The 26,360-nt window shown below is 39.9% G+C and overlaps 5 protein-coding genes across 6 annotated transcripts; 4 read left to right on the forward strand and 1 right to left on the reverse strand.

The window, feature by feature from the left end:
• Nucleotides 1-1,214: 1,214 nt before the first annotated feature.
• On the forward strand, nucleotides 1,215-4,476 carry LOC122014486 (protein ENDOSPERM DEFECTIVE 1-like). The gene is made up of 6 exons (XM_042570720.1): nucleotides 1,215-2,464; nucleotides 2,543-2,662; nucleotides 2,814-2,930; nucleotides 3,018-3,110; nucleotides 3,899-4,006; nucleotides 4,082-4,476. Exons 1-6 carry the CDS (start codon nucleotides 1,322-1,324, stop codon nucleotides 4,136-4,138), a joined length of 1,638 nt encoding a protein of 545 aa, XP_042426654.1. The 5' UTR covers nucleotides 1,215-1,321; the 3' UTR covers nucleotides 4,139-4,476.
• A 532-nt stretch (nucleotides 4,477-5,008) lies between these two features.
• On the forward strand, nucleotides 5,009-12,489 carry LOC122016217. The gene is made up of 12 exons (XM_042573450.1): nucleotides 5,009-5,900; nucleotides 6,588-6,717; nucleotides 6,814-6,916; nucleotides 7,569-7,692; nucleotides 8,436-8,501; nucleotides 8,729-8,767; nucleotides 9,238-9,318; nucleotides 9,432-9,479; nucleotides 10,687-10,737; nucleotides 10,811-10,879; nucleotides 11,532-11,756; nucleotides 11,925-12,489. The coding sequence occupies exons 1-12, from the start codon at nucleotides 5,742-5,744 to the stop codon at nucleotides 12,168-12,170; spliced, it is 1,341 nt and encodes a 446-aa protein (XP_042429384.1). The 5' UTR covers nucleotides 5,009-5,741; the 3' UTR covers nucleotides 12,171-12,489.
• Nucleotides 12,490-13,272: 783 nt separating this feature from the next.
• LOC122015207 (secretion-regulating guanine nucleotide exchange factor-like) lies at nucleotides 13,273-18,554 on the forward strand. The gene is made up of 5 exons (XM_042571970.1): nucleotides 13,273-13,658; nucleotides 14,091-14,307; nucleotides 15,654-15,963; nucleotides 17,077-17,560; nucleotides 18,145-18,554. The coding sequence occupies exons 1-4, from the start codon at nucleotides 13,342-13,344 to the stop codon at nucleotides 17,547-17,549; spliced, it is 1,317 nt and encodes a 438-aa protein (XP_042427904.1). The 5' UTR covers nucleotides 13,273-13,341; the 3' UTR covers nucleotides 17,550-17,560; nucleotides 18,145-18,554.
• Nucleotides 18,555-18,781: 227 nt separating this feature from the next.
• Nucleotides 18,782-21,430, reverse strand: LOC122015206 (pentatricopeptide repeat-containing protein At5g66520-like). Of its 2 annotated transcripts, none has more exons than XM_042571969.1 (2): nucleotides 21,130-21,430; nucleotides 18,782-20,978 (listed from the first exon to the last, which is right to left on the reverse strand). In XM_042571969.1, the coding sequence occupies exon 2, from the start codon at nucleotides 20,935-20,937 to the stop codon at nucleotides 19,297-19,299; it is 1,641 nt and encodes a 546-aa protein (XP_042427903.1). In that variant the 5' UTR covers nucleotides 20,938-20,978; nucleotides 21,130-21,430; the 3' UTR covers nucleotides 18,782-19,296. The 2 variants fall into 2 exon arrangements, with proteins under 2 accessions (XP_042427903.1, XP_042427902.1); XM_042571968.1 differs by having other exon boundaries at nucleotides 18,782-20,983.
• A 502-nt stretch (nucleotides 21,431-21,932) lies between these two features.
• LOC122014575 (wall-associated receptor kinase 5-like) lies at nucleotides 21,933-25,363 on the forward strand. The gene is made up of 3 exons (XM_042570851.1): nucleotides 21,933-22,856; nucleotides 23,744-23,908; nucleotides 24,031-25,363. The coding sequence occupies exons 1-3, from the start codon at nucleotides 21,977-21,979 to the stop codon at nucleotides 25,176-25,178; spliced, it is 2,193 nt and encodes a 730-aa protein (XP_042426785.1). The 5' UTR covers nucleotides 21,933-21,976; the 3' UTR covers nucleotides 25,179-25,363.
• The last annotated feature ends 997 nt before the right edge of the window (nucleotides 25,364-26,360 follow it).

Below are 26,360 nucleotides of genomic sequence, written 5' to 3' on the forward strand. Positions count from 1 at the left end.
CCACATATATAGAAACAATCTCTATCTCCGGAAACCAACAAAAATGGAACAAAAAATTATTTCTGTCAAGTAATCATTGAAACAAACAAATCGAGAATTATAACAAATTTCTAGTTATATTTGAATTAAACTTATATTTTATTACCTCAAGAAAAAGCTCTAAGCTTTGCCCCAACTCCAGGCTTGAAATAAAAAAAAATTTGAGAATTATAAACCAATTTCTAATTCTATTTGTATTAAACTCATACTTTATTATCTCAAGAAAATGTTCTCTCAACTCTCAAGCTCTGCCCCTGCCTCTAGGCTCCAACTTCTCAAATCCTAATCCTTTGACTTATTGTGTATCTCTTATGACTCATATGAAATGAAATAAATGATCAATAATTCAATTACTTTTAACGTTGGGCAAGGATGAGGAAAATGAGAATTATATTTTGGACTGGGTTAAATTAAATTTGTATATTGAGCATAATATTTTTTATTTTACTATGCTACTTAGTAGAGAATGAGCTAAGGTAAACCTAGGCCATGGCCCAGACCTGTCATCCTTTACATCCGCCCATGGATGACCTAAAATATATAGTTATTGGCTTGTAACAAGGGCATATATTGTCGATAGACTCTTGATAGACACATTGTGCAAGGTACATGGTTTCGATGGATTACTAATGAGAAGACAATGCAACATGCAACGCGAAAAGAAAAGAGGGGTAGAAAAAGAAGGAGAAGGAGAAGTTGAAGGAAGGTTCAAAATTGAGATTTTGCCCAAGTTGGGAAAATAAAAAGAACTTTTCGTTTAATTTTGGATGCATTAAAAAAAATCGCAATCCATTTTCTCCCATCGATTTTCGGTAATGCAAACTATTGTAATTAAAAATCAGAATAATGCTTAATTATCTTCGAATTTATTTCTATTGTATAAAAAAAGTTATAAGTTTGAAGACTTATTCAAGGCCATTAAATTCCCTTTATTTATTTTAAATAATTTATTTCCTTTTTGTAATAATACAAAGAAAAACGATGACGGATCCTTCGGTAACGGAATCCAAAAGTTATGTTTGGCTATTCTCACATTCATTGCTTGGGTCCATCAGACATCCAATAGTAAAGCGGTATGTTTTCCGGGTGCAATACAAACGGTAAACGTTTACTTAACATAAATACCTCCAAAGAAGTGAGAACTAGCCGTTGCTCTCGTCCCCAACCGAACGGCTACTTCTTCTTCTTCTTCTTCGCCCCTAAATTGAACCTTTGTTCTTCTTCTTCTCCTCCAATTCTTGCGTGGAGAGAGGACAGATCTGGATCTAGTTCGACGACGATCATGGATTCCGATCCCCATTCTTCGTTCGTTCCTCTTCACGGATCAGAATCGGAGGCGAATCGCCTTGGTCTCCCCCTTCCGCCGCAGCCGCCGCCGCCGCCGACAGGCGACAAGCCGCCGCGCCGCCCCCGCGCAAGGCAGGTCAGCTCTCGGTACCTCTCACCCTTCCCCTCCCCTTCCTCCTACTCTTCTCACGAAACCCTAAACGTCGCCGCCTCCTCGAGAAACTCGTCGCCTAAGATCCATCCGATCCAGAAGTTTCACCCATCTCGCTTTAGCCCCTGCCACGTACCTTCAGAAGAGGCTGACGAGAACCAACCACTTACTGGTGCCGTCAGGCGCAGCTCCGAAACTCCCCTCCCCGGTACCTCCTTTCATTCTAAGCCCCCCGGGACCCTCAAGAAGAAGGCTGTAGTTAGACTTTTCGCTGACAACAACCACCACGAGGCGGCGGAGCAACCCCCTCCTCCGGCCAGGCCAGTCGATCCGAAGCGGCGACAGAGGCCTGGAACCCCGATTGCACATTCTGCTCTTGATCCCGCTACTGTCATCCCTAGAGCGAAAAAGAACCGCCCCCCTACGCCGGCGCAAGTTAGCCTCTTTCCTTATGAAAGCAGCGTTCGTGGAGGAGAAAAGAGCCGATCGGAGGATACCTCGTCGGAGAATTCGTTCTCAGATGCGGAGATATGCAGCGTCAGTAGTCAAGGAGAAATCTGCGATAGCCCGCCCCTCATCCCTCCAGCGTCATCCAGGTTGAGGGCGACCGGCGATGTCCGGTCCTCCATGCCAGAGGTTGACCTCTTGCCGACCATGTCCGCCAGAAGGCAAGATGCGGGCGAGGATGCTTCATGTAGAGCGTCGACCAATTCCATCAGCCTCCGCTCCCTGGGCTCGGCGTTGCCCAGCCGACAACAACAGCACCCTCTCAATCTGAGCAAATCTGTCAGTAGGCCGCTCTTTCCGTTGAAGCCACCCCAACCGCCGTGCGCTAAACCCGTTACAGGGGCAAAAAAGGTCCCCAAATCATCTGCTCGGCAGGAGGATATCCACATGCTTAGGCTACTTGACAATAGTTACATGCAGTGGAGATTTATCAATGCAAAAGCTCGGGCCACAGAGGAAGCCAAGCGAGTTATTGCCCAGGTTAGAGCCATAGCAATTGAAAACGCTTCCTTGTCGATTCTTTCAGACAAATACTGATATTTTTTGGATGGTTTCCAGAGGTCACTATATGGAACATCAACTAGGATTTCTGAGCTTCAAAACTCTGTCAAGGAGAAAAAAGTCCAGCTCGAAGAGCTGAAAAGAAGTAGGAACTTACTATCCATCATTACTCATCAAGTAAGAGTGGTTCTTCTTAAAGATATTGATATAATTCCATCACTTGTATCTGTCTATTACTATCGTGTCTAGAGATTTAGATACAAATATGTGGATTATTGCATTATTGTGCTCTGTATTTTTAAACTTGGCCTAATATTTTGAATTTTAGATTGCACATTTGGGTGAATGGAACAGTGTTGAAGAAGACTATTCATGTTCTCTTTCGGGGATAACTAAAGCTCTGCAGGATGCATCACTTCGACTCCCAGTTGCTGAAGATGTTAAGGTACGGTAGTACCTCTAGGTTGATTTTTCTATCTCACAAATTCTTTTTTTCTGGGGATTAAAGATTATTAGTTTATTGATTTTGTAGGTTAATATCAGAGAACTTGAAGAAGTTCTGAACTCATCGTTGCTTATGGTGGAGGAATCTTTGTCGTCATTCATGGAAAAATTTCAACCAAAGGTGAGATTTAGAAAAGAAATCATGAAATGTTACTATAGTTTTTTTTCCTTACTACAAACAAAGAGTTTCTACAAGCTCATTCTGTGTAGCGGTAAGATTTTTTATCATCAATTCAGTATCCTCTAACATATACATGAACATTGCACAACATGTTCTATCCTCATTCTATCTATTTACATCATTATTTTTACAGTGATTGAACTAAAATCAGTTAAATTTCCTTGGCTAGATGATTTCACTTCGTTTTTGTTAATTTCCCATGGTCCAACAAAAGTGAGTCTAAGTTGTTATGATTTGAGATTAGATAACCATGAATTCTTGACTTGATATGGAACTTGAAACGAAAATTTCTTTTTTATGTGTGTTTGTATGAACCATTAGAGATTCTTTTATAAAGATGTAAACTCTAATGGGGGCTGAACAAAGTTCTTTCCTTGTGGTGCTCTGATGTGTCTTTGTTGTTGTTTCCATCACCGTCTTTGTAATCTTTGTATGTGTTATCACACATTATGCTTAGACTACTAGTGTCTTATGATTTGAGATTAGATGACCATGAGTTCTTGACTTGATATGGAATTTGAAAGGGAAATATCTTTTTGTGTGCGTTTGTATGGACCATTAGAGAATCTTTTTGAAAGATGTAAATTCTAATGCCGACCGAACAAAGTTCTTTCCTTGTGCTCTGATGTGTCTTTGTTGTTGGTTCCATACTTTGTAATCTTTGTATGTGTTATCATGTTATGCTTAGACTAGTAGTGTCTTGTGTAAGTGGATTGCTCTTGCCACAGGCTGAAGATATCGACATTGGAGCTTCAGATCTAGCAAGTTGCATCAGTAATGAGAGAATTCTGATTGAGGAATGTGGAAATCTTTTATCACAAACACACGAGATGCAAGTAAGCCTACATCTTCTTACGTCTTATTTATTAACTAGGAATCAAGAACAAAAGTTTGAATAGTTATCTTTACAGGTCAAGGAATGCAGTTTGAGAGCCCAACTTATTCAAGCCAAGCGAAGTAGTCAATAGATGGATCGATCCTCCAGTTTGAGAGCTCAATTCTTTCTTTCTCAAAAATGGGCAACAAATGCAACATAGTTTGGTGAAGGCTCGTCTTGGAACCCTAGTTCGTCACACTATTCTTTTTGCTGTCATGGATTCATAATCCATGGCAAAGGCAATAATACCTGAGAGAAAATTCAGTGTCGACTAACTTAAAGCAAACAAAGTCTTCGATTTTTTTAAATTTTTTTCCCCTTGTATCTTGTATCTTGTATCTTGTATCTTGCTTCTTACATTCATGCTTTCATGAATTTTTCACTGTGAAATAGTGTTAACAGATATTTCATATTCTTTGATTTTTAAAAGATCTTGAAATTTACGAGTTTTACATATCTAAAATGACGAAATCATTATAATGCAATTATTATTTTTCATATAATGGTTTCTTCTTTACTTTCTTTCAAAAAGTACATTCCATTAATGCATTGATGAACATTATTGTGTTTTTTTTTTTTTTGATGTATTGAACAATGGCGAAAAGTGGGACATGGAGTTTTGAATTTATGAATTCAAACTCTAATCCTCTATATTCTTTTCCTCTTCTCGATCCCATTGCGACTCCCGACAAGTTCATATTATTCTCGCAGAGTTGACTACGTAGAAAAAAAGCATAGTCAGCAACCTTGAACGATGCATCAGATTTTTGCCACACCAATATCAATTAAATTGTAAAAAAAAAAATCACTGTAAATAATCCATGGAAAATGGCCATTGTGTGTAATGCTGCATTATTTTTCCATAATCGTAATCGTAATCGTAATCGTATACGTATTTCTATACGGTCCAGTCCATCGAGTTGCATACTTGCATGCACGCGGACGAGGAGGAGACCTCTATGCGACCTCTTCTTCTTTTTTTCCCCCTTCCCTCGCTTTTCATTTTTCTTTCTCGTCTTCCTCCGTTCAAACCCTAGAAATCCAATCCCAGCAGCCTCCGTCACTCGCCCGCGTATCCTTTCCTTCCAGATTCTCGGAATCGAACCTCCTCCGCTGCCGCCGCCGCCCTTCGTTCCCTCCCTCGCTCGCGCGCAGCCTCCTCCACGATCCCGTGCCCTAACTGTCCCGGTTCCTGGACGAGCTCCGGCTCCCGAGCTCTCTTCGAATTGTCACCGGGACGCCTATTGCCTCCGCCCCATAGGGGTTCGTTGGGCGCGAGGAGCGAACTCTCGTTGAAAAAACCCGGCGCTTTGGCGGTCTTCCTCATTGGTTCGAATTTAGGGCATTGGCGTATTTGAGAAAAATCGCATTTTTGGTTGCGCACACGTGGTTTTGGATGGGCTCTACGTTTACGGACATTGGGAATCTATGGTTTGATTTGGTTTGAGCTCGTTGTGGGTTTTGGGCAGCTGAATTCTGCTTTGTCGAAACCTTGTCATAATTGGGGAGTCCTAGTAGCCTCGGAGGTATTACTTAGTTTCTGAAGTGTTGGAAGTGGCTTTTTGAGCCGTTTTTGATTGGGGCTACTGAGTCTGTGAGTCATTGGCGTTCGTGTTACTCCAATGAGCAGAGCAGTGGAGTGAGTTCCGAGCAGAGGAATCAGGTTGGTACTGGTACAGGGATGAAGTTTTGATATGAGTAGACTGTCATTTAGGCCTCGTCCTCTTGACATTCATAAGAAGCTCCCCATTGTAAAATCTGTGAAAGAGTTTGAGGATGATGATGCTCCCACTGCCACCACTTCAACCCGAAATTCTCTACTGCAACGAATTGCAACAACTTATGAGAGTGAGGTAATCCAGATTTTTGGACAATGCTATATTTTCAACTAATCATTGCATGCTAGTAACTGACGCTGCCTTAGTTTTTATTGAACACCTTTTGGTTGTTGTGGCACTTAACATGATTAGTACTATTCAAATAAACATACAATATGCATACTCCATCTGAAGCATCTGTTCTCTCAGTTAATATTTACACTACTGCTGAACCATATTTCTCAAAGCCTCAGAGGTGCTCTAGCTTGCACCAAGTGAAATTTTGCCGAGAGAAAAAAAAACCTGTTCATCTGCAGATAGTTTTATTTTTGAAAGTTTCATAGGTTTTTATAAATTTTATTTTTTTGGAGGATGCTTCTTACTAATCTGAAGTTCTAGATGTCAATATCCCTCGACAGATGCAGTATTAGCTTCCAGTTGCATGCTTACAGATTTATGTCCTTTTTATCCTCATTTGGGGTTCATTCCTCTTTCAAATCTAAAATAACAAATTTTCTTACATGTGATTATGATTCAGTCATGTAGTTACATTTTTGCACGTGCAAACTCATGTATTTCCTTGAAGAAATGAACTGGAGTAACTTTTCACTGAAAATGCTTCCATTTGGCTTATTCAAAATTCAGTGTGTATGTGTTTCGTAGTTTCATTCATTGTGTCTATTAGATAGTTAGGCTGATGTGACTAATGTTTACCTTTTATAGAAGCATCAAAATCTTGGAAAGAGATCTTCACAAGAAATTCCTACTCCCCAATTCAGCTCTGTGGAAACGTACGAAAGAGATTATTCTCGCACCTTTGCTCAAACAACTTGTTACATACGTGGAAGAGGAGGTAAACTGCCTTTTTCTGATAGTAATAGCTAAAAATAGGGCATACAAATTGGCTTCACTTTGTTACTACACATTATGTGTGTATTACTCTTTACAGCCAGGGCTGAGATTGGTGAATTTGTCGAGTATGATCTGGATGATGACGACGAGGATTGGCTTGAAGAGTTTGACTACGAGAGAAAAATCCTATCACCAGAAAAGTAATGAAATAAATCCTAGTATTTCCTTTATATGTTTAGTATGTTATTATGCTTAATTTAGCAATATGATGTCTGCCTTTTTAGTTGAGAATATTAGTTCCAGTAAGTTCAATTACTTTTATTGATTCTATTACTAGAAAAGTAATGATATCAAATTTCCTTATATATTTACTGACCAAGGATACTTAATTTTGAAAATGAATCTGGTTTCTAACTGAGAATCTTAGTTCGAGTAAAAAAAAAAAATCCAATTATAACATGCTAGATATGTTTTATTATTATTATTATTATTTAGAGCATCACTATTCTCCATTCAATATGGGAAAATAATTCCTTTTGCTAGAATTCTGATTTTCTAGGCGGAGTCCAGTCCATGCATTGAGCGTCTGAAATCTGAGTTTCAATTAATATTATCATCAAAAAGTCCCTTAATCTTTTAATAAGTAGCAAATTAATCAAACAAAGGATATGCATGCTCACTCTCTCGTTCAGTTGCATAGTTGGGGTTACATTCCCCCCTTCTTTTACATTTTAAAAGTAGATATCTTCTTGTACAAAAAGCAAAGGTGTTTCCAATTCAGTAAAGAGGCTTATTTTTGTTGCCTTTTCCCTTTCTGTTGTTATTTTTCATGTGTTATATGCTTTATTCCAGGTTTGAGTCCCTGCTGTTCAAGTTGGAGATTTTGGATCACAGAGCTCGAGAAAGAGCAGGAGTCCTAACATCCACATTTGGAGCTCCTATTCCTGTTCTTTTGCAGTTCGATTCCGCAGCAGAGGTTAATCAGTGAAAACAATATTAGGGAATCTTATTTGGCAACCTTAAGGATTTTTTTTTCTTCTTTTGTTTGCAAGCTTGTTCTATGATTATCCATCTCTCCATCAGCCAAAGAATATGTTGGTTAGCACATTCCTTTATGCTGATGTAGTTTTTTTTCCTTAGCACATACCTAAAAAATTCTAATGTTCCTTGCTTATGATTGTTTATTGATAGTTGGTTGGAAACTTTTTTGAGTGTGGATATGATTATGTCTAGTTGGCTTGCACATGGTGCTTTGACAGCATCTGTTCTTGGACTAATCATGTCTAAGTTGGACAGGGCCTTAACTGTTGAGTTATTCACATCTTCACGAGTTGGGGATGGGATATGGATGGAAGAGAAGAAACATTAGCGAACTTGTCAAAGAAGAGGTTCAGTTTGGTGTGGATTCTGATATTGAAATAGATGATAATATGGTGGCATAGGTGGAAGGATTGAGTTATTTTGCAGTTACTTGGTTTACTGCACACATGATTATAAAAAAGAATGAAAAAAAGTTCCCAATGGTGACAAGGTGTCAGTATTTTGTAAATTTTTCCTGTTTGCTAGAGACATTTTTAAGCTAACATTTCAAAGTTAGCCAACTTTGAAAAAAATATGTGATTTTTTGTGCATATATTCAAAATCTGAAATGTGAGTTCATGCATAGTTTCTAAGAAAGTATTTCAAGAGCCAGGCTTGCTAAAGTTTGCACATTTGCAGGCCTTGCAATCACTTTCAGTACGTTCCAGCATTTTGCAGTCTGTATATAATTACTGGAAATTGAAGGTATCATTCAATATGCACATTCTTTTTCAGAATGCTACTAACTATTAAGTGATGAGATTTTACATTTTTGTCAGATTGATTTGTGCTGTAGATAAAAACATTATTTATAATCTTGTTCATTAACTTTCCTTCTCTGTATTGCAAAAATGTGAAATAGTTCATTCTAACTGGAATTTGCTATTGCTTTATATTGGTCCCTTATTTTTATTCGTAATCTTTTCTTGCAGCGGGAACAGTGGCAAAAGCCTATTTTGCGTCACTTGCAGGTTAGCTCTTTGATTAAGTAGTGATCTGTATGGATTTTAATTGATAGTTTCTTTCCCACAGTTTCTATATTGACTTGACCTTGATAAGACAGATTACTTTGATCTTGTAACAGTATTGGTCAAAATGTTTAGAATAGAGCTTTAGATACAAAAATCTGCATTTGTTATCACATAAATTGTGACTATGCTAACAGACATGCTGACACAAGGAGGTTTCTCCTTGCAAGAGCAGACACTGACATCTTCCTGAAACTGCAGTCCCTTTTTTGCTCCCAACACCTTGTGGAACTAGTATTATATGTGTGATCTTTTAAGGAAGTTCTCTATGAAGAAGTTTAATATTAACTTTTTTCTTCCTTGATATAGTGCTTTATGTTGATTATACTGGCTCAATTGTATAAGTGTATTTCTTTGATGCAATTCTCTGAAAAATAATTAACCTGAACATGACTATTTCTGCTGTTGTTTAGCCGCCTCCTCCAGTTAATGATACCAATCCATATAATGTGTTTAGACCCAGGGAAAAGGCACACCGACTTCATACAAGAAGGGTAAGCCTGTCAAACATTATGTCAGAATTGTTTATCTTCTTGCTACTTTTCTTTGGAAGATCAATATTCCAAAAATGTACATTCTTGATATTCATTAAGTTTCCGTTTCTCAGATGCAAAGGAGGGAAAACAATGTTCAGTCATTTGAAAAACTTCGACAGGTAATGCTTCTTTTCCATTTTCAGTGGAATATTATTTCTTGAAAATGAAGCTATCAGGCATTTATGGGTGAATTCATAATTGACTTCTCACTCAATTTATGCTAACATAAATGAATCTTGTAATTTTCTTCTTTGGTGGTGTTTGGACCTTGAAAGCTGAAATCTATACATGACTATTTCATCAATATCTACACTATTTTCACTTAAGGTCTTTATGATGCGACCAATCCTAATTTTTGGTTTCATCTTAAATTAGTATGAGATTTGAAGATGCTTGATATGAAGGCATCTATATTTTTATGTTATTCTATCCCAAAGAGATTGTCCTGTGGACTCTGCCATGATCATCATCATCAAGCTATATTTCCTTTCCTGAAGCAGGGTAAAAGAAAGCCTAAGAGTTCTAGTAAAATTTTATTTATGTTAGTCAATTTGTGCGTCCATCATCGAGTCTATCTTTTCTCAGCTTGCAATAAGGTTTTTGTGTTGTTTGGTTGTGAAGCGTGTTTGCTCCTTAAAAATTTGCTTGAAAGTAGTTGCTCATTTGAGATTGAAACTGATTATTAATTCTCTGTTTTATCATATAGAAGAATCTTATTGTTTGCACTCTTAATGTAAATTAAGCACCACTACTTATCAGTGTTTTGTTGTAATAATCACTTCCCACTAGTTGTCTCTATAAGCAGCTTTGTCATTTCTGGAAGTGGGAAAAAACTTACGAGTCAATGCTCAACAACAAAGTGCACATAAGCAACTCTTTTTGTGACATTCAGGAGACAATTTAGGGTCCAATTGGTTTGTCATGTTGACTCAATCAGAATCATTTCTTTACTCATAACAAATGGTAACTTGTATTAGCCAGGAATAAGGAGTTTAATTGAGTTATTGTAGCTTAAAAACTTTCCTAGAACCAAATCACCTATTTCTATCGAGTTCATCACTTTTCTACATATTACACTGTTCTGTCTCCTACAAATTAATGGGCCAAATTTTGTCTGGTGTTGGAAGCTCAAATGATAATATATTAATGTAAGGCCTGATAATAATTTTCCGTATGAATGATAATAACTTTCTAGGCCTTTCGGGATGCTGCTATCTTTGCATATTCTAATTGCTCTCGTTCAGTTCTGTTCTAGTCTATATTAACTTTGTTTTAGCAATGTTGGTTCTCGAACTTATTTTTGTGAATGGAACTATTCGATTTCAGGTCAGGCGTAGCTTGGAGCAGGCAAGGAGAGTGGTGGAAGCCGTAATTAAGGTTTCTAGTTGCACATTTTTCTGCAATCCATGCGATGAAAAAATATTGATTCATGACTAGCATATATATTCAGAGAGAAGAGAAGAAGCGAGAGTTCGTGGAATGCATGGTCAATCTCCAACGTGCTCAATTGAAGTACAAGGTACATAAAAAAAAAATCTATGGTCTCCTCCACTGACTAGGCTTTTATTGACCTACTTTCACGGCATTCTTTTTCATTTTAATCCAATTATTTGTGCCCGGAAAGTTGGAATGTAGATTTATGGTTTTCCTCCTCTGGCGATCTGTGGAAGGTAGTTTCACATTTTACTGCCTCTTAGAGTAGCAAGGCTTTCCACATCGACTAAAACCTGTAGCTTTCAACAGCTATATATGTATGCCATTTAATCTATCGCAGATCATTATCTCAGACTCTCAGTCATAGTGAGCTTGTAACCTCTTAACAATTTCCTTGACTATCCTCCTCAATCTGCAAATCAGTAGTTGATGTCATCTTGTTATATTATCAAGAACATCTTGTTATATTGTCTTCTTGATATCATGAAAATACTTGTGCTTCAGTTCCTGTCTTTGATATGAAATTAACCTGCAGTTGTTGCATCATAATTCATAATTATTTTGGTATTCTTTTTGGAAGTGTTGATAATTTGTTCGATGATAAGTTTTTTACATATCATATATTTGTTTGTACTGGTATATCATTGGTTGCTTGTAAAAGAGAATTGACATTTTTTCCAATGTTACCTAGTTCAACTTTTACGTGAGTTTCCCGGCTTGACTAAAACTTGTTTCAGCATGAGGCACAGCTTGTCGATGACCGAACAGCACTCTCAGGTTTTCCAGAATCATTCAAGTTTACTTCTAGTGATGATGATGATATGGATGCCGATTATGCACGAGCTGGGCCCGCCTCTGTCCATCCAAACTATGCAGATTCTAATTTTATGGCCGTCCACAAAGAGCTAATGAGGCGAGAATCAAAACAGCAATATATATCAGATGGACGTCTACAGAGGATGGTATGCATTCACTTTCAAGAATTGTATTGTTTTCGATCTGCAGTTTGGTAGAAAGTTCCAATTGCAATTTCTTAATTTGTGTTTATTATCAAATCTTGGACACTTGAAATAGTTGAACACTAACGCTTTGGTATTTCATCAAGGATTAACTCGTTGAATATGTTGCAGGATCCTGACGAGCCGATCATGCTTTTCACAAAACCTCTGGATTCAGATAGGCTTGCTGCCTTTGGCATCATGCCGCCATCTCGTCCACCTACTGATGATGGTTCAGGCTTACCGACCTTCCGAGGCAGGATTGGTCGCGGGGGACGCATAATCTTTGATCGTCGTGACCCCCATTCCCAAGCTCCAATTGACCAGGAAACCTTTCCTTTTGCACCCTTTCGGAGGCCTCATCCGCCAAATGGCTAACACTATTGCTTCTTGCATTTTTTTTTTTCTCTTCCCATCATCTACTGGCAAACATTAGTAGGTTTGGAGAGAAGCAGTATAGGCCTTAAGATCAAGCCTTCCGATATCACTGATTCTATAGCATTAGGGTTCCTCGACGCAAGCTTGGACGCAAGTGAGACAGGTTGTGTCCCAATTTAAGAACACTAAATTGGTATGATTTGTAGCTAGGCATGGTGAGGGTCTTTTTTTCTTTGTACTGGCCATGGCGTTCGCTTCTTGCTCTCTCCAACCATTGTACACTTATTTGTCTTAGATTAAAGGCTAAGCATTCATTGTTTCTTCCTGTTCTATGTATGGCTTAAGGTTACTATCCATGTTTGCTATTTTTAGTCGACTTTTTTTGCTGTGCTTTTGGCGACGGGGAGGCTTGACATAACAGTAAAGTAAGTTTTTACCGAGTGATCTGATGGTCACAGATTTGATGGTGGAAATTTTTAGCAATGTAGCATAAGGTTATGTTACTCTATTTTTGTTGTGCTTTTGGGGGTTATAGTTACAACAATCTTAAAATAAGAGTATTTTCGAGAGATAATAAATATAATATAGTGTGTTTTTTTTTTTTTTTCTAAAAATATATTTGTAAATTTTTGATAATGCCCCTAATTTAAATATGTTCCTAAAAATATCTTCCATCAATTTTTCTTACTATATGCAAAGCTCTTTCTATCGTGGGCATATCCTCTTATTAAAAATAAAAAAAGTGAAGTAGGGGATGGATTAATTGAAATTAAGGTTGGATTGTGATTTGATTGTAATTAATTGGACAAGTGGTCAGACAACCTGGCATTCACCAAATGGAGGTGACTTTCACATCAAATTATAATATGAGGGATGATGAACATTGAGAGGGATTGTAATTAGATCATGATTACGATTTAATCACATTTACAAATGGTCCATTCTCTATTTCACATTTTTACATATCAAATGATCTGGTCTCCTTTCTAAGTTGCCATCCAGCAACAATTATAAATGGTCTATCTTCTACTCCAGTTTTTATTTTTTTATTTTTTTTTGAAGGACTAGGAGATCTGGGCTTCTTTCTAGCAGAAGTTAAAGAACATTCCAATATTTCAGTCAGGTCCACAACATTTTCAATTTTTTAGTTTTGTACTTCGAAATCGACGCAATGCGATGCGCCTCAGCCTACCTTCGATCTCACTTCTCCGCTTCGTCCCACTCCGATCTCCTCCGATCCCTTGATGGCGGTGGCGCACGGAGGGCGGCGTCCGTGTGGAGCTTCGGGGACAACAGCAACGGCGCCTTGGGCATCGCGACGCCGCTGGCCGACGGGTACGAGCCGACGCGGGTTCCGTCTCTCCCCTCCGACGTCGCCTCTGTAGCCGCTGGACACTATCACTCCCTCGCCGTTACCGCCAGAGGGGACTTGTGGGCTTGGGGCCGAAACGAGGAGGGTCAGCTTGGAAGGCACGCTGCGGCGCACAGGTTCGCTGCCTTATACCCCAAAGTCTTTGTTTTTCATGTCTTAGTGACCGCGATTTTGTCGTCTCTTACTTGTTTGTCTCCAAGATTCATCCTTTTCCCTATTCGTGATCTTTACTGTGATTGCAATTTCTCTGCCAACCTATAACGATAAGTATCTTATTTTGCTACTTCTTACTTCTATCTTCAATCTTCAATCTTCAATCTTAAAGATAGCATAAAAAGGATGACATCAAACTTTCCCTAATCATTTTTCAGTCACTTACACTTGTTTGATTCCTACTTTACTTGAGGGGTTATAGATTTGTGCCGAAATCGTATAGATAATTGGAGTCTGTACCATCTTTTTTTTCCTTGCCCTATGGAATTTCAAGCAAATGATAACTGGAAAAGCATTGTGTTATTCTTTCACTCTCATCTTATTGTTGCTGACAGAGTCACATGGAGCCAACCAGAAAAAGTTGCAGGTGTGGATCATGTTGGAGTTAAAGCTGCTTTTGCATCTGGTGTTGTATCTGCTGCCATTGACGATGAAGGCTCTTTATGGGTATGGGGACGATCCAAGCGTGGTCAACTTGGCCTGGGAAATGGTGTTATAGAAGCTACTAAACCTTCCAAAGTCGAGGCACTTGCAGGTCATCAGTTAGTGAAGGTGCTAACCTACTATAAACCCTTCAGTTCATTTGATATCAATTTCCACAAATGCTGTAAAACTCAACTATCTCACGGTTTCTTCTTCCACTTTGTATTGCTAGTGACATCAAACAATTTGAAAAAAAAAAAAAATCTGACTCCTATAACTCCCCTTGGTTTCTGCCTAATTTCCCTTCTCCATCTCCTTCCTTTCTTGTTATGTTCTTGTGAGATATTTTTGCTGGCCACGTGTTAATGATTTATCACAATAGTACCACAGACATTAAAAGCTTGCTATGGTTATACTATGAACTTATTAGTCCAGCATAGTCATCTGTACTTAATGAGGAGATTCAATAATTATTTGATAGCCTATGTAATACCATTTATCTAGAATAATAGAGGATGTTATTCTTTGCTTATACAAAACGAATGACATGTATATATTTATTCATCCTAATAACTCGACTCAGACAATATGAACTTATTATACCAGCACAGTCATCTGTTCTTAATAAGCAGAGTTGTCTATAAAATGACCATTTTTCTAGAAAACCAAAAGGTGCTGTTCTTTGGTAAGTTTGCTTATGCTAGACACATGGCACATATGTCCTTATGAACTTATCACCAACACCTACAATTTGTTCTTAATAAGTAGACTCGGTTGCATTCATGGTTTTATGGAATACATTTGGTATGGTTGGCATCGCAAAATTTATTGTTCCATTGATCGACACAAGAAACCAATTCAAGACCTTCAATAAAAAGAGAGGGCCAAGCCTTCTGCAATGAGGCTTCTGCGTGCAGCTTCAATAAAGCTTCTGCAAGTGGCTGCAATGGAGCTTCTGCGAGCAAAACCACTAAAGCAAGGCTTCTGGGAGCAACTGCAGCAGAGCTTGCATGAGCAATTGTGATGAGACTTTTGCGAGCAACTACGATAGAGCTTCCACGAGGGCCAGGTTTTTGCGAGTTTGAGGGCTAGGATTCTGCTATTTGTGACAAGGCTTCCACAGGACATCCACGACGAGGTAACTCACGATGAGGAATCTTCTTTGCTGGTGTGATTCCTTCCTCTTCTCTCCTCCTCTGGATCTTCTTCCTCTTCCCCACCTCAATTTGCCTCTGGCATTACAAGTTGGCATTCCTCAAACGACATTGACACTATATCGATCTGACCAGGGTGTTCCAAAATCCCAGTTCGGGAAGATATTTTATACCTGGGTCATATCATTTTGTAGCCTATATATAAATGGCCATTTTTAATAATACAAAAGCTCCTATTATTTTCTACAATAAAACGCATGACTAATATTTTTTTCATCCAGTTTCAGGACTCATTGTGACATCTTTGTTTTCAATAAGCAGGTATCTTTTGGATGGGGGCATGCATTGGCTCTAACTAAATCTGGTAAGGTGTTTGGTTGGGGTTATGCAAAGGATGGAAGATTAGGTCAAATGGGGCAGAAGCTCTATGTAGCACATGAACCTTCGAAACGTGATAAATCATTGGAGAGTTCGACGTCAATGTTTGATGCAGTCGAGAAATTGGTGGCAGAGAAGATTGAGGAAGAGAAGAGCATGCCCATCATTTGGGAGCCATGTGAAATTCTGGATATGGGCAATTCCAGTGCTTCTGATGTAGCTTGTGGGCTCGATCATTCTTTAGTGCTCTCTAGTAAGTATCTTTTTGCTTATTAGGAAATTATTTGTTATCATGAATTCTTGATATGCCTTGTTTTTTTTTGCTAATCTTGCTAAGTATCTGTTGTATCGATCATTACTTTAGTGCTCTCTGGTAAGTACCTTTTTGCTTATTAGGAAATTATTTGTTATCATGAATTCTTGATATGCCTTGTTTTTTTGCTAATCTTGTTAAGTATCTGTTGTATGAAGTATTTTTATATTCTTGTTCTTAGGATATAATGCTAGGATTGGAATTTTCAAGCTGTTATTAGCAGGGCATGCAGTTCAATTCAAGTTCACTTAGTCGAAAAAGAAGGGCAAACTTCTCACCAAACATTTTCTCAAATCACGAGCCCCACAAGACGTCAAGACCTCTAGCTTCATGTTTTTTTTAAAATTATTTTTTTTTCGAAGGTCAAAACTTTCCCATGTTGGACATATATAAAGCCACTAGATTTGTGGAGCGAGATCTATCTAAAAAATAATTTGAGTGGCTTAGTTTTTGGACATTAAGTCGTTTTGGCCCCAAATCTTCTTCCCACATACTCGAGATTAGTCTTGGATGACCAATATGAACAATGCAGCACGATCAAGTATTTTTTTAATAAAAATTACTTGACGGCCCTTCATAACTCCAAAACACAAACTAAGACTTCCTTACAACTCTCGAGGGGATAACCAATGAACAATTTAGGTGTATGAAGTAGTGTGGCTCAGTGTCAAATCCCAAACTAATGCCTGTATTCCCCACACTCTTTGGAGCACATGATTCAGCCAGAACTACTTATCACCAAAAACAACTTATTTCAACTCAATTTATTTACTTATGACCACAAACAAGTTATTTCAATTCAAAATTTATTTTCCAAGTAAATCTAGCTACTATGAATCTGGTATCCTTGTTTGTCCAAAATAATAAAATTTTTCCCTTCAAAAAATTCAGGAAGAAAAAAAAAATCATCAAGCTATGGGTATTTTTTGCTGCTAAATCAGGAAGGCTGATTTGGGAAAAGTGAAACTAGGTGTGTGATATGAGAATTTTACCAAAAAGAATTGTATCTTTGTTGGTCAGAAAATTTTCTTATAGTTTCATAATTTGTTTCAGGTAATTCCAGTATACTAAGCGGCGGAGACAATACATATGGTCAGCTGGGCAGGAGCACAGGAGAAGGCTCTGTTATGCTTCCCGTTGACACAAACACTCTCTCACTCTCTGTTTCAGCAGGCCTCGGTCACTCTCTTGCCATATGCCAGACTTCATCTGGAGCTTGCACTTCTGTGCTTTCATGGGGATGGAACCAGAGTCACCAGTTGGGGCGTCGAGGGCGAGAAGATGCCCCGGGAATAATCAAAGCCCTCAATGGAGAAACTCCAACATCAGTTTCTGCTGGGCGTGTGCATTCCCTTGCCCTCACCGCCAAGAAGGAGTTGTGGGTGTGGGGCTCTGGCCGAAATGGCCGACTTGGACTCGGAAGCTCGTTGGACGAGATGGAGCCAGCCATGGTGGAGTCTCTGGCTGGGCTTGATATTCTACAAGCAGTGGCGGGTTTTGACCATAATCTTGTGCTGGTTTCATAATAGTTATTCAGGTCAGTAATTTCTTTACTAGTTCTGGATTTTTATCATGGTTATTATTTACAAAATATGAATTGAACCACTGGTTGGACCAAAAAAACTTGAAATTAGATATCAGTCCAGTTCAGCTTATTTATAAAGGACAGTCTGGTGCACGAAACTTCAGTCAATACAATGTCCTGAGGAAGAGTCTCTTACGTAACCTTATCATGCATTACAAGAGATTATTTTTGTGACTCGAATCCGGAGATTATTTTCGTGACTCGAATCCGTGACTATTAAGTCACACGGCAACAATTTTATTATTGCGCGAAGGCTTTTCTTCTAGTTCATAGATTGAATGTGCAAAGAAAATAAACCGATAAAACTGTCGGTTTTCAAAAATTCTAAGCTGATTTTTTCCACAAAAAAAAAGGGGTTGTATATGGAACATTTTACCAAGAAGTGGTTTTTCATCCAAATGAACAAAATGAGTCATTATCTGTTTCTTTTTTTTTTCCCCTAAAAGATGTCCTAGATTTGTTTTTTCCCACAATACTTTTAGTTGTGATCTTTTTTCTTACTACAAGTAGATAAATTTGTGTTTTTCATGGTGCAGAAGATCCAGAGGAGAAAAAGGGGACAAGGGAAGGAGTTGTGCTCGCAGAAGAGATGGTCCAGTTATCTCGTTGCAGAAGTTCATTCGCGTAAGCCTCATTACGACGTAATAGATCCTTCTCGTGCTTGCCAAGAACTAACCCTTGCACAAGCTCCATCACAGTCGCTCACAGAAGCTTTGTCGTAGAATCTCTGCCCTCAAACTCTTCATATTGAAGGCATCGAACTCAATCTCTGACCTCAAACTCTTCATATTGAAGGCATCGAACTCATATCACGTCACATTTAAAATCTTGCAATAGAAACTCGAGTACACACAAGCACAGACTATGTCGTTCAACGGTCTATTTATTAGTATTATTCTTGTATCATTCTTCTTATCATGGAAAATTTTCATTAGCTTTTGTGGAAGCTAGATTCTTGATTTTGCTTGTTCATCTTTTTTTTCATGCTCGTGGACATAATGCAAGATTTCAACTTGAATGAGAATGCCGATCAGATGAAGAATAAGGGAATTTGTTTACTGAAATGATAGAGAAATACTCGAAGTATATCAGTCAAGTTCTTAGAAAGAGTAGCTCTTCAAACAAGCGATACCACTTCTTTCGTAGAAATCTTTTAAGACCTAGTGTCGAGTGTTTATGAGAAACACCTCTTGAAATTCTATCATAGTCAAGCCAGAAACAAATAAAGAAACTCTGAATAACCCACAGTTGCTTGGTTTTCCATCACTCTCTGTGCCACTTTGTATCGCCGACCTTGCAACAAGTAGCTTCTCTCTAGTACTTGTGGTCGATAACATGGCCAGCTGACAGCGTTTTGTGAGCACTGAGTAACACGAATGGGATATCTCTTCTCCTCCCTCCTAGGTTGGGATTTGTATATGTTTGCATAAAACTAAACAGCAGAGAAGATTTTTGTATCTCCGAAAAAGTTGGGATACAGGGTTTGCTGTTCTTCTACGAACTCAATACAAAGATACAAGCATATAACCCGATCTGAATTGTCACTGAAATTCAATCAGCACAGAGATCTCAGGAACAAACTGAACCAAAATCAATTTTGCTTTTCCCTTACTTCTGTTCATAATTTGTCATAAAAAACAAGTGAGACTCACTCAGAATGGGGGGAGTCGGATCGATAGTACTATTACCTATTCAATCTGCATAAGCAGATGCCTCAATACTTCCTTGATGCTCTTGCTGTGAGGATGTTTTTCATCCCCTATTAAGAATTCATTGACCTCGCCCTTAACCTCAATCCAACTGCATCCTGCTGTTTTGGGCACTTTCCGCCTCATCGCATGCCTAATCTCGGCTACATTGCCCCACAAATTAGCTCTAGCAAAGAGGTTCGATAGGAGGACATAGTTACCGGGATTTAGAGGCTCAATGGAAAACAGTTCCCTAGCAGCAACCATTCCGATATCGATTTCACAGTGTATCCTGCACGCGTTGAGCAAGGCTCCCCAAACACCAGCATGTGGTTTAATAGGCATGGCCTTTACAAAGTCATATGCCTCTTTAACAAGTCCTGCCCGACCGTATAAATCGACTATGCAAGCATAATGATCAGCTGATGGTTCGATCAAGTAATCTCTGCTCATGCATTCAAAATACTCGCGTCCGGTATCGATGAACCCAGCATGACTGCACGCGGTTAAGATGCCTAGAAAAGTGATGGTATCGGGTTGGATGCCTGATTCTATCATCTCAGTGAAAAATTTCATAGCATCTTTTTCATGCCCATGACTGATAAAACCTAAGATAATTATGTTGTACGACACCACATCCTTGTCGGGAATTTCAGAGAACACCCTGTAAGCCTCACGAACATCGCCGGATTTAGCATACATATCGAGCAATGAATTGAATACGTAACAATTCATCCGGATGCAACTTTTCGCTAAGAACCCATGAAGTTGTGTCGCGATGTCTAAAGCTCCCAAATGCCCGCAAGCCGACATCAACATTGCCATGCTCACATGGTTGGGTTTTATATTTCTCAAGTTCATTTCCTTGAAGAGGCTCATAACTTCATACCATCCTCCATCTCGACAATATCCAGCCATCAGTGCATTCCAAGAACTGATCTCTCTTTCAGTCATCTGATCGAACAGTTTTCTAGCAGTGGAAGTGTCTCCAATACCTGCGTATCCGGATATCATAACATTCCATGAGACTGAATCCTTGTGAGACATTTTATCGAAAAGTTCACGAGCAGCTTCCATGTCACCTTCCTTGCAATAGTGTGAGACCATCGTGTTACATAACACGACATTGTCCTCCGAGGAAGTCCATAACAGTCGTGAAGCTTCTTGGATACGACCGACTCTCGTGTACATGTCTGCTAATGTTGCTTGCACATACATGGAGGAATTGTGTCCCAATTTAGTGGAATGAGCATGAACTTGATTGCCCTCTGGTACGGCCTTCAAAAATGAGCATGCTTTGAGCACGGAAGATATCGTAAAAGGGTTCGGATGAGCTCCTCTTTGATGCATCATTCTGTAGATCAGAATTGCCTCCCTGGTCACCTCAGATCGATAGTTCGAGTAAGACGTGATGACCGCGGTCCAAAGAAAAACATTCGCTGAATCAATGAGGTTATCAAATACCATGCGAGCATAATCTCGATCGCCCAACTTTTTACTGCAAAAGCTTATGAGCTTGACGGCCGCATAATTATCACGGTCGAAGCCGTTGATGACTATTTGAGCATGAACTTGCAGAAATGATCTCAATGTTGTGCATTTCTCAAGATATTTCAAAGAATTCTCTAAGATTCCCAACATTCAAGCAACTAACTAACTCAACTCAATGTACCTCAGAAATCCTGCCCTGAACAACAAATAGCTCTTATATAATTCAGACAACAGAAATAATACTGCAAAAATCAAGCTTGAAATCAAGCAACGAATGAAGTTCTTCGGAAACCCTAGGGAACGAAGGGGAAGCAAATGGAAACTAGAGGGAGGATAACTTACGGTTCGAAGTCCTGCGGCTATGCTATGTAAACAAGGCATTTTCGATGCTCGAGATTGAAAAGCAACGCACGACCCTTTCTTCCTAGATCTTTCCACGAGTCATCGCCGATATCGGGATGTGAGCCATTAAACTAGGTTTTGGGAGAACTGGCGGAGCGACTACAGAGATTTCGAACCGGCTCAAAAGGAACCAAAACCCTAAAATCTTAAGGGCACAAAACGGTCTGCTCGCGCGCCGGCGAGACTTCCGTTCTTCCGCCTCCGCCGCCGCCGCCGCCGCTGCAAAACTTCTCGCCGTTCTTCGTTTAAATACTTCTCCGAACATAAAATACTTAATATATTTTTTTTTTCATTTTGCTACCTATATTTTAAATAATTACACTTTTATCTCCTCCTCTCTACAAGCACTAATAATGCTCTGTTTTCTTGGAAGTTGTCAATCTTCCAGATGCGGCTCCCTATGGAAGAAAACATCGTGTTCTTCCCAGAAAAACTTTTCTCTGTGTTAGGTCGATGGATAAGACCAAGTTTTGCTTCCATGTAGAATTCATCATTTTGATTCTGTCTACCCTAACTTACATCATGCGCGCTGTAGTTGGAAACTTCAGCTTCACTCAATCTGCTGGAGATTTTTTTAATTCGATAAAAAAAAAATACAGTTTTTGTTGGTTTCAACTTGAAGAAGCATTCCAAATGCGCGAAGTGTTGTCTTCTTGTTCTTCCGTTGACTTTGAATACTTTTAATTGCCAATTTCTTCTCGCGGCATTTATGTAAATTGTAGTTGTTATGAGTTTTTGGTAAATGAAGATGAGCCAATTTTAGATCACAAGGAATGAACAAGAGAACATGGAGGTCGTGCCTTTGGTAGTTCTGCTGTTGCTGCTGGTCGCCGGTGTGCCGGCAGCATCCGGAGAGCGGCCGCAATTACCGGCTTCTGAGTGCCCGACGAGCTGCGGGGATGTGGAGATCCCCTACCCGTTCGGCATCGGCCGCAACTGCTCCATCGGCCTCAACTACACGGTCAACTGCCTGGAGAACGCCGACGGCCACGACCGGCCTTTTATCGGTGGCGCGGAGATCATCGAGATCATGTTGGCGCAGGGCAAAGGGCGGGTGTACAACACGATCTCGTGGAATTGCTACGATGATCGGAGCCAGGGGACGTGGTCTTTCGACATGAGTGGATTGCCGTACAGATTCTCCGACGCCGACAACAAGTTCACCGTCATCGGCTGCGACACCCTCGCCTACATCAACGGCACCCAGGGCGGCAAACCGTACCAGAGCGGCTGCATGACCTTCTGCCAGAACGACAGCCTCGCCGACGGATCCGGCTCCTGCGCCGGCATAGGTTGCTGCCAGACCTCCGTTCCCCGGGGTCTCGACTACATCGACGTCCGGTTTGATTCAGAACACGATGGCTCCAGCACGAGGAACTTCAGCCCTTGCAGCTACGCGGTGCTGGTGCAGGAGAATCAGTTCAGCTTCCAGAGCTCTTACATCACGACCACCAAATTCTTGGATGAGATTTATATGCGAAGCGTGCCGGTGGTGGTGACTTTTGCGATCGGAAATGAGACGTGCGAGGAAGCCCGGCGCAACTCCAGCCGTTACGCCTGCGTGAGTCAGCACAGCGAGTGCGTTGACTCCCCCGATGCTCCTGGGTATCTCTGCAATTGTTCCAGTGGATTCCAAGGCAACCCATACCTCTTCAACGGATGCCAAGGTACTTTTACGAGCATCCACAATAACTACCAAATATTTCTTTCAAATATTTATGTCCCATATTTATATCATCAATTAAATATCTCACTCCTTAAATATTTTAAATTTCAAAATTAAATATTCCCATAACTAAATATTTATAAATCCCACCTATCAAATTAGGTCACCTATTATGAAATCACCGAGCATAAAATTATGTCCAGTGATTTCTATTCACCTCTCAAAATATCCCCCACAATAAAGGATATTTGAGAGGAGGATATTTAGAGAAATATCTCCTTACTTCACAGATCGACAGACACAGTTTTTCAATCTGTCTATCTATCTGTCTATCTATTATAAATATTATAATGAATAAATACAAATATCCACTTTTTGTGATTAGTGGATGTGCCACTCGCATTTGTGACCGGATCGCGCCCGCGATCTGACCGTAAATGGTTATGATATCTTTCTGGGTTCACCGTCCCCATCAGATTATAGTTTTTGTTTGGAGCAGGCAGCCGGAGGCCGTCCGGAGGACACCCTCACTCGGCACCCAGTAACCTGACCACTTATCCACCACCGGAGGCATTTGGGCAGCCTCCGGCCACCCGTTCTGAATCAAAACTATAATCTGATGGGGGCGATGAATTCAGGAAGGGATCACAACTATTTACGGTTGGATCATGATCACGATCCAATTATAAATATGAGTGACACATCTCCTGGATCAGGAAAAAAATGATCCAGAAGATCTATGCTAATTCCGTATACCCTTTCTCTCATCTGCATCTCTAAATAAATAGGGTGTTAATGCACCTCCTTAATCGACTCATTTTCTGGACATATCAATTGGACTTAATAAGCATCAAAGTTAGATGTGTGTGTGGTTAAATATGGTTGCAGACATCAATGAGTGTGATCGACTAGATGCGTATCCATGCAAAGGCGATTGCCACAACACGCTCGGTGGATATAACTGTTATTGTCCGCAAGGTACAACGGGCAATGCTGCCAGCACTGGCTGCATTCCAATACCGCGACAGTCCATAGTGACAAAGGTTGTCACAGGTAAATTAATCATTTCTTGCTTTTAATTTTAACTGATCTTTGAGAATAATATTTTCTTTCATGGTTTTTGATTTTGCATATCCGATTAACTTAAAACCTCCTCATTCATACAACATGTACAGGTGTTTCTGGCAGTTTAATTTTCTTGCTGTTATGTGGTTTGTGCTTTTATTTGGTTCATCAAAGAAAAAAACTCGAAGAGATTAAGCGAAGATATTTTGAAGAACACGGAGGTCTTGACTTAAAGAAAAAGATGAAGGAAGAACAGAACCTTGAATTTCGGATATTTGCAATCAAAGAACTCGAGAAAGCCACGAATAATTTTGATGACAGACAAATACTCGGCAAAGGAGGTAATGGAATTGTATATAAAGGAATTTTAGAGGACAAATGCACTGTGGCTATAAAAAAACCAAGGCTCATCGATGAGAGCCTAAAGAGAGGTTTTGGAAATGAAACACTCATTTTATCCCGTATCAACCATGATAACATAGTAAAGCTCTTGGGTTGTTGTTTGGAGACAGAGATGCCAATGTTGGTCTATGAGTTTGTCCCCAATGGAACTCTATCTCATCTTATTCATGAAAATAAGAATCGCTCTTCAATTTCTTTAGACATTCGACTAAGGATTGCGTATCAATCTGCTAAGGCTTTGGAATATTTGCACATGGAAGCTTCTCCTAGTATTATTCATGGAGATATAAAACCTTCCAATATACTTTTAGACAATGATTACAATGCAAAAGTTTCAGACTTTGGGGCTTCAAAGCTAATACCCAAGGACGAGCAACAATTCGCTACACTGGTGCAATTCACTTACGGTTACATTGATCCTGAGTGCCTTCAAACATATGAATTGACCTATAAAAGTGATGTTTACAGCTTTGGTGTCGTTCTCCTGGAGTTGTTTACTGGTAGAAAGGCAATTTATTTCGAAGGACCTGAAGAACAAAGAAATTTGGTGACAACTTTTGCTTTGTTCATGGATGAGAATCACGTGTTTGATATCTACGACAATCAAGTGAAAGAGGAAGCTAATGTGGAATTGATTCAAGAACTTAGTGAGCTGATCAAACGGTGTTTATACTTGAAGGGGGAAGAAAGGCCTACGATGAAGGAAGTGGTCGAGGAGCTGCATACACTGAGAAAGTTCACGCATCACCCATGGGCATGGGAACAATATGAGCAAGACAATGTTGAGAGGGAGAGCTTGCTAGAGGAGATCACAACTCATGCTGATGGAAAAGAATTAAACATTTTCTTTAGTTGAGACGCTTATAGCACATTGAATGTGGAAGGTAATTAGTTGAAGACACGGTTATACATGATATATACACAAAAAAACAAAACATATTGAATAAACAGCATTATAATGTCAAGTAAGCTTGTATGTGTTTTGTGTCTATAGTTAAGTTTTGTGTAAGTTGAGTTTATGTTATGTGTGGATTTTGCAAATTTTATAAATAATATATTTTCTAGCTCATTACTTTAGTTTGCATGTCAAGAGACAATTTTAGTTAATTTTTGTTCAATTTAGTTTATTGTTGATTTGTATAGAGAGTTTTTTTTTCCTTCATTCTCTATTATACCTGACCAATAATTACTAATCAACTCTCTAAAAACACTAGTGTTTGCTTAGCTAGTAACTCTTAGGGGCGCTTGGTATATATTTAGCAATAGGAATGATAATAGGTTTTGATTGAGGGGTTAATAGCAATGGGAATTGATCTTGTCTGAGTGCTGAGACGATGGTCGCTGGGGACGTGGCGCTCCCTGCTGGCTTCACATATGCTCCGGGATGGCGTAGACCTCCGTCGAGAACCTGCAAGCACAAAACCGAGTCGGGAAGGGGTTCCCGGCGACGGCCCTCCGACGCTCAAGTCAGTTCCTGGCGACGAGAAATCGAAGCAGAGTAACGAGAACTGTAGCTACAGTGGTGACTAGCGCATACCTCTGTTGAAGTCTGGGGGTCCTTATATAGGACTCCTTGAAGGTGCGTGCACGCTTACCAAGACGTGCACGCTTCTCAAAGTATACTTGTAATGAGTGTGTCAGAAAAACGTGCCTGACGCCATACCTTAACAGATCGGGCATATCCTTGACATGACAATGGAGGTTTCCACCGTACGATTCTCTGCCTGACCATGCTGCCAACCATGTTGCCTGTCGATGATACCTGCCTCGAGGAAGATATTCCCTCTTGCTCATATGACCGTTTGTAAGTCTGAGCGGGGGGTCCGCTTGGCCGCGCCCCCACACTGCTGAGGGAGTGACCGAGCCGAGTGGGAGGCCTGTTTGTCCCTTGGTGGTTCATCCTACTCGCGCCTCGCCACGTGCAGTGTCCACCGTTCGGCCGAGCGGGGACTCCGCTCAGCCCCTAAGCGTCGGAAACCCAGCGTTGAGCTGGGCTATCGCGTCGCCACCCGGGCAGTACACCAGCTGGCCGGCCGAT

The sequence above is a fragment of the Zingiber officinale genome, chromosome 8B (assembly GCF_018446385.1).
Source record: "Zingiber officinale cultivar Zhangliang chromosome 8B, Zo_v1.1, whole genome shotgun sequence".
NCBI lineage: Eukaryota > Viridiplantae > Streptophyta > Magnoliopsida > Zingiberales > Zingiberaceae > Zingiber > Zingiber officinale.

Coding starts and splice junctions, on each gene's coding strand:
- LOC122014575 (XM_042570851.1), top strand. CDS start 21,977: ATGGAGGTCGTGCCTTTGGTAGTTCTGCTGTTGCTGCTGGTCGCCGGT. Junction 22,857..23,743: donor CCTCTTCAACGGATGCCAAG/GTACTTTTACGA, acceptor ATATGGTTGCAG/ACATCAATGAGTGTGATCGA. Junction 23,909..24,030: donor AGTGACAAAGGTTGTCACAG/GTAAATTAATCA, acceptor CAACATGTACAG/GTGTTTCTGGCAGTTTAATT.
- LOC122015206 (XM_042571969.1), bottom strand. CDS start 20,937: ATGTTGGGAATCTTAGAGAATTCTTTGAAATATCTTGAGAAATGCACA.
- LOC122015207 (XM_042571970.1), top strand. CDS start 13,342: ATGCGATGCGCCTCAGCCTACCTTCGATCTCACTTCTCCGCTTCGTCC. Junction 13,659..14,090: donor AGGCACGCTGCGGCGCACAG/GTTCGCTGCCTT, acceptor TGTTGCTGACAG/AGTCACATGGAGCCAACCAG. Junction 14,308..15,653: donor CAGGTCATCAGTTAGTGAAG/GTGCTAACCTAC, acceptor TTCAATAAGCAG/GTATCTTTTGGATGGGGGCA.
- LOC122014486 (XM_042570720.1), top strand. CDS start 1,322: ATGGATTCCGATCCCCATTCTTCGTTCGTTCCTCTTCACGGATCAGAA. Junction 2,465..2,542: donor CCAAGCGAGTTATTGCCCAG/GTTAGAGCCATA, acceptor GATGGTTTCCAG/AGGTCACTATATGGAACATC. Junction 2,931..3,017: donor CAGTTGCTGAAGATGTTAAG/GTACGGTAGTAC, acceptor TTGATTTTGTAG/GTTAATATCAGAGAACTTGA.
- LOC122016217 (XM_042573450.1), top strand. CDS start 5,742: ATGAGTAGACTGTCATTTAGGCCTCGTCCTCTTGACATTCATAAGAAG. Junction 8,502..8,728: donor ATAATTACTGGAAATTGAAG/GTATCATTCAAT, acceptor CTTTTCTTGCAG/CGGGAACAGTGGCAAAAGCC. Junction 9,480..10,686: donor CATTTGAAAAACTTCGACAG/GTAATGCTTCTT, acceptor ATTCGATTTCAG/GTCAGGCGTAGCTTGGAGCA.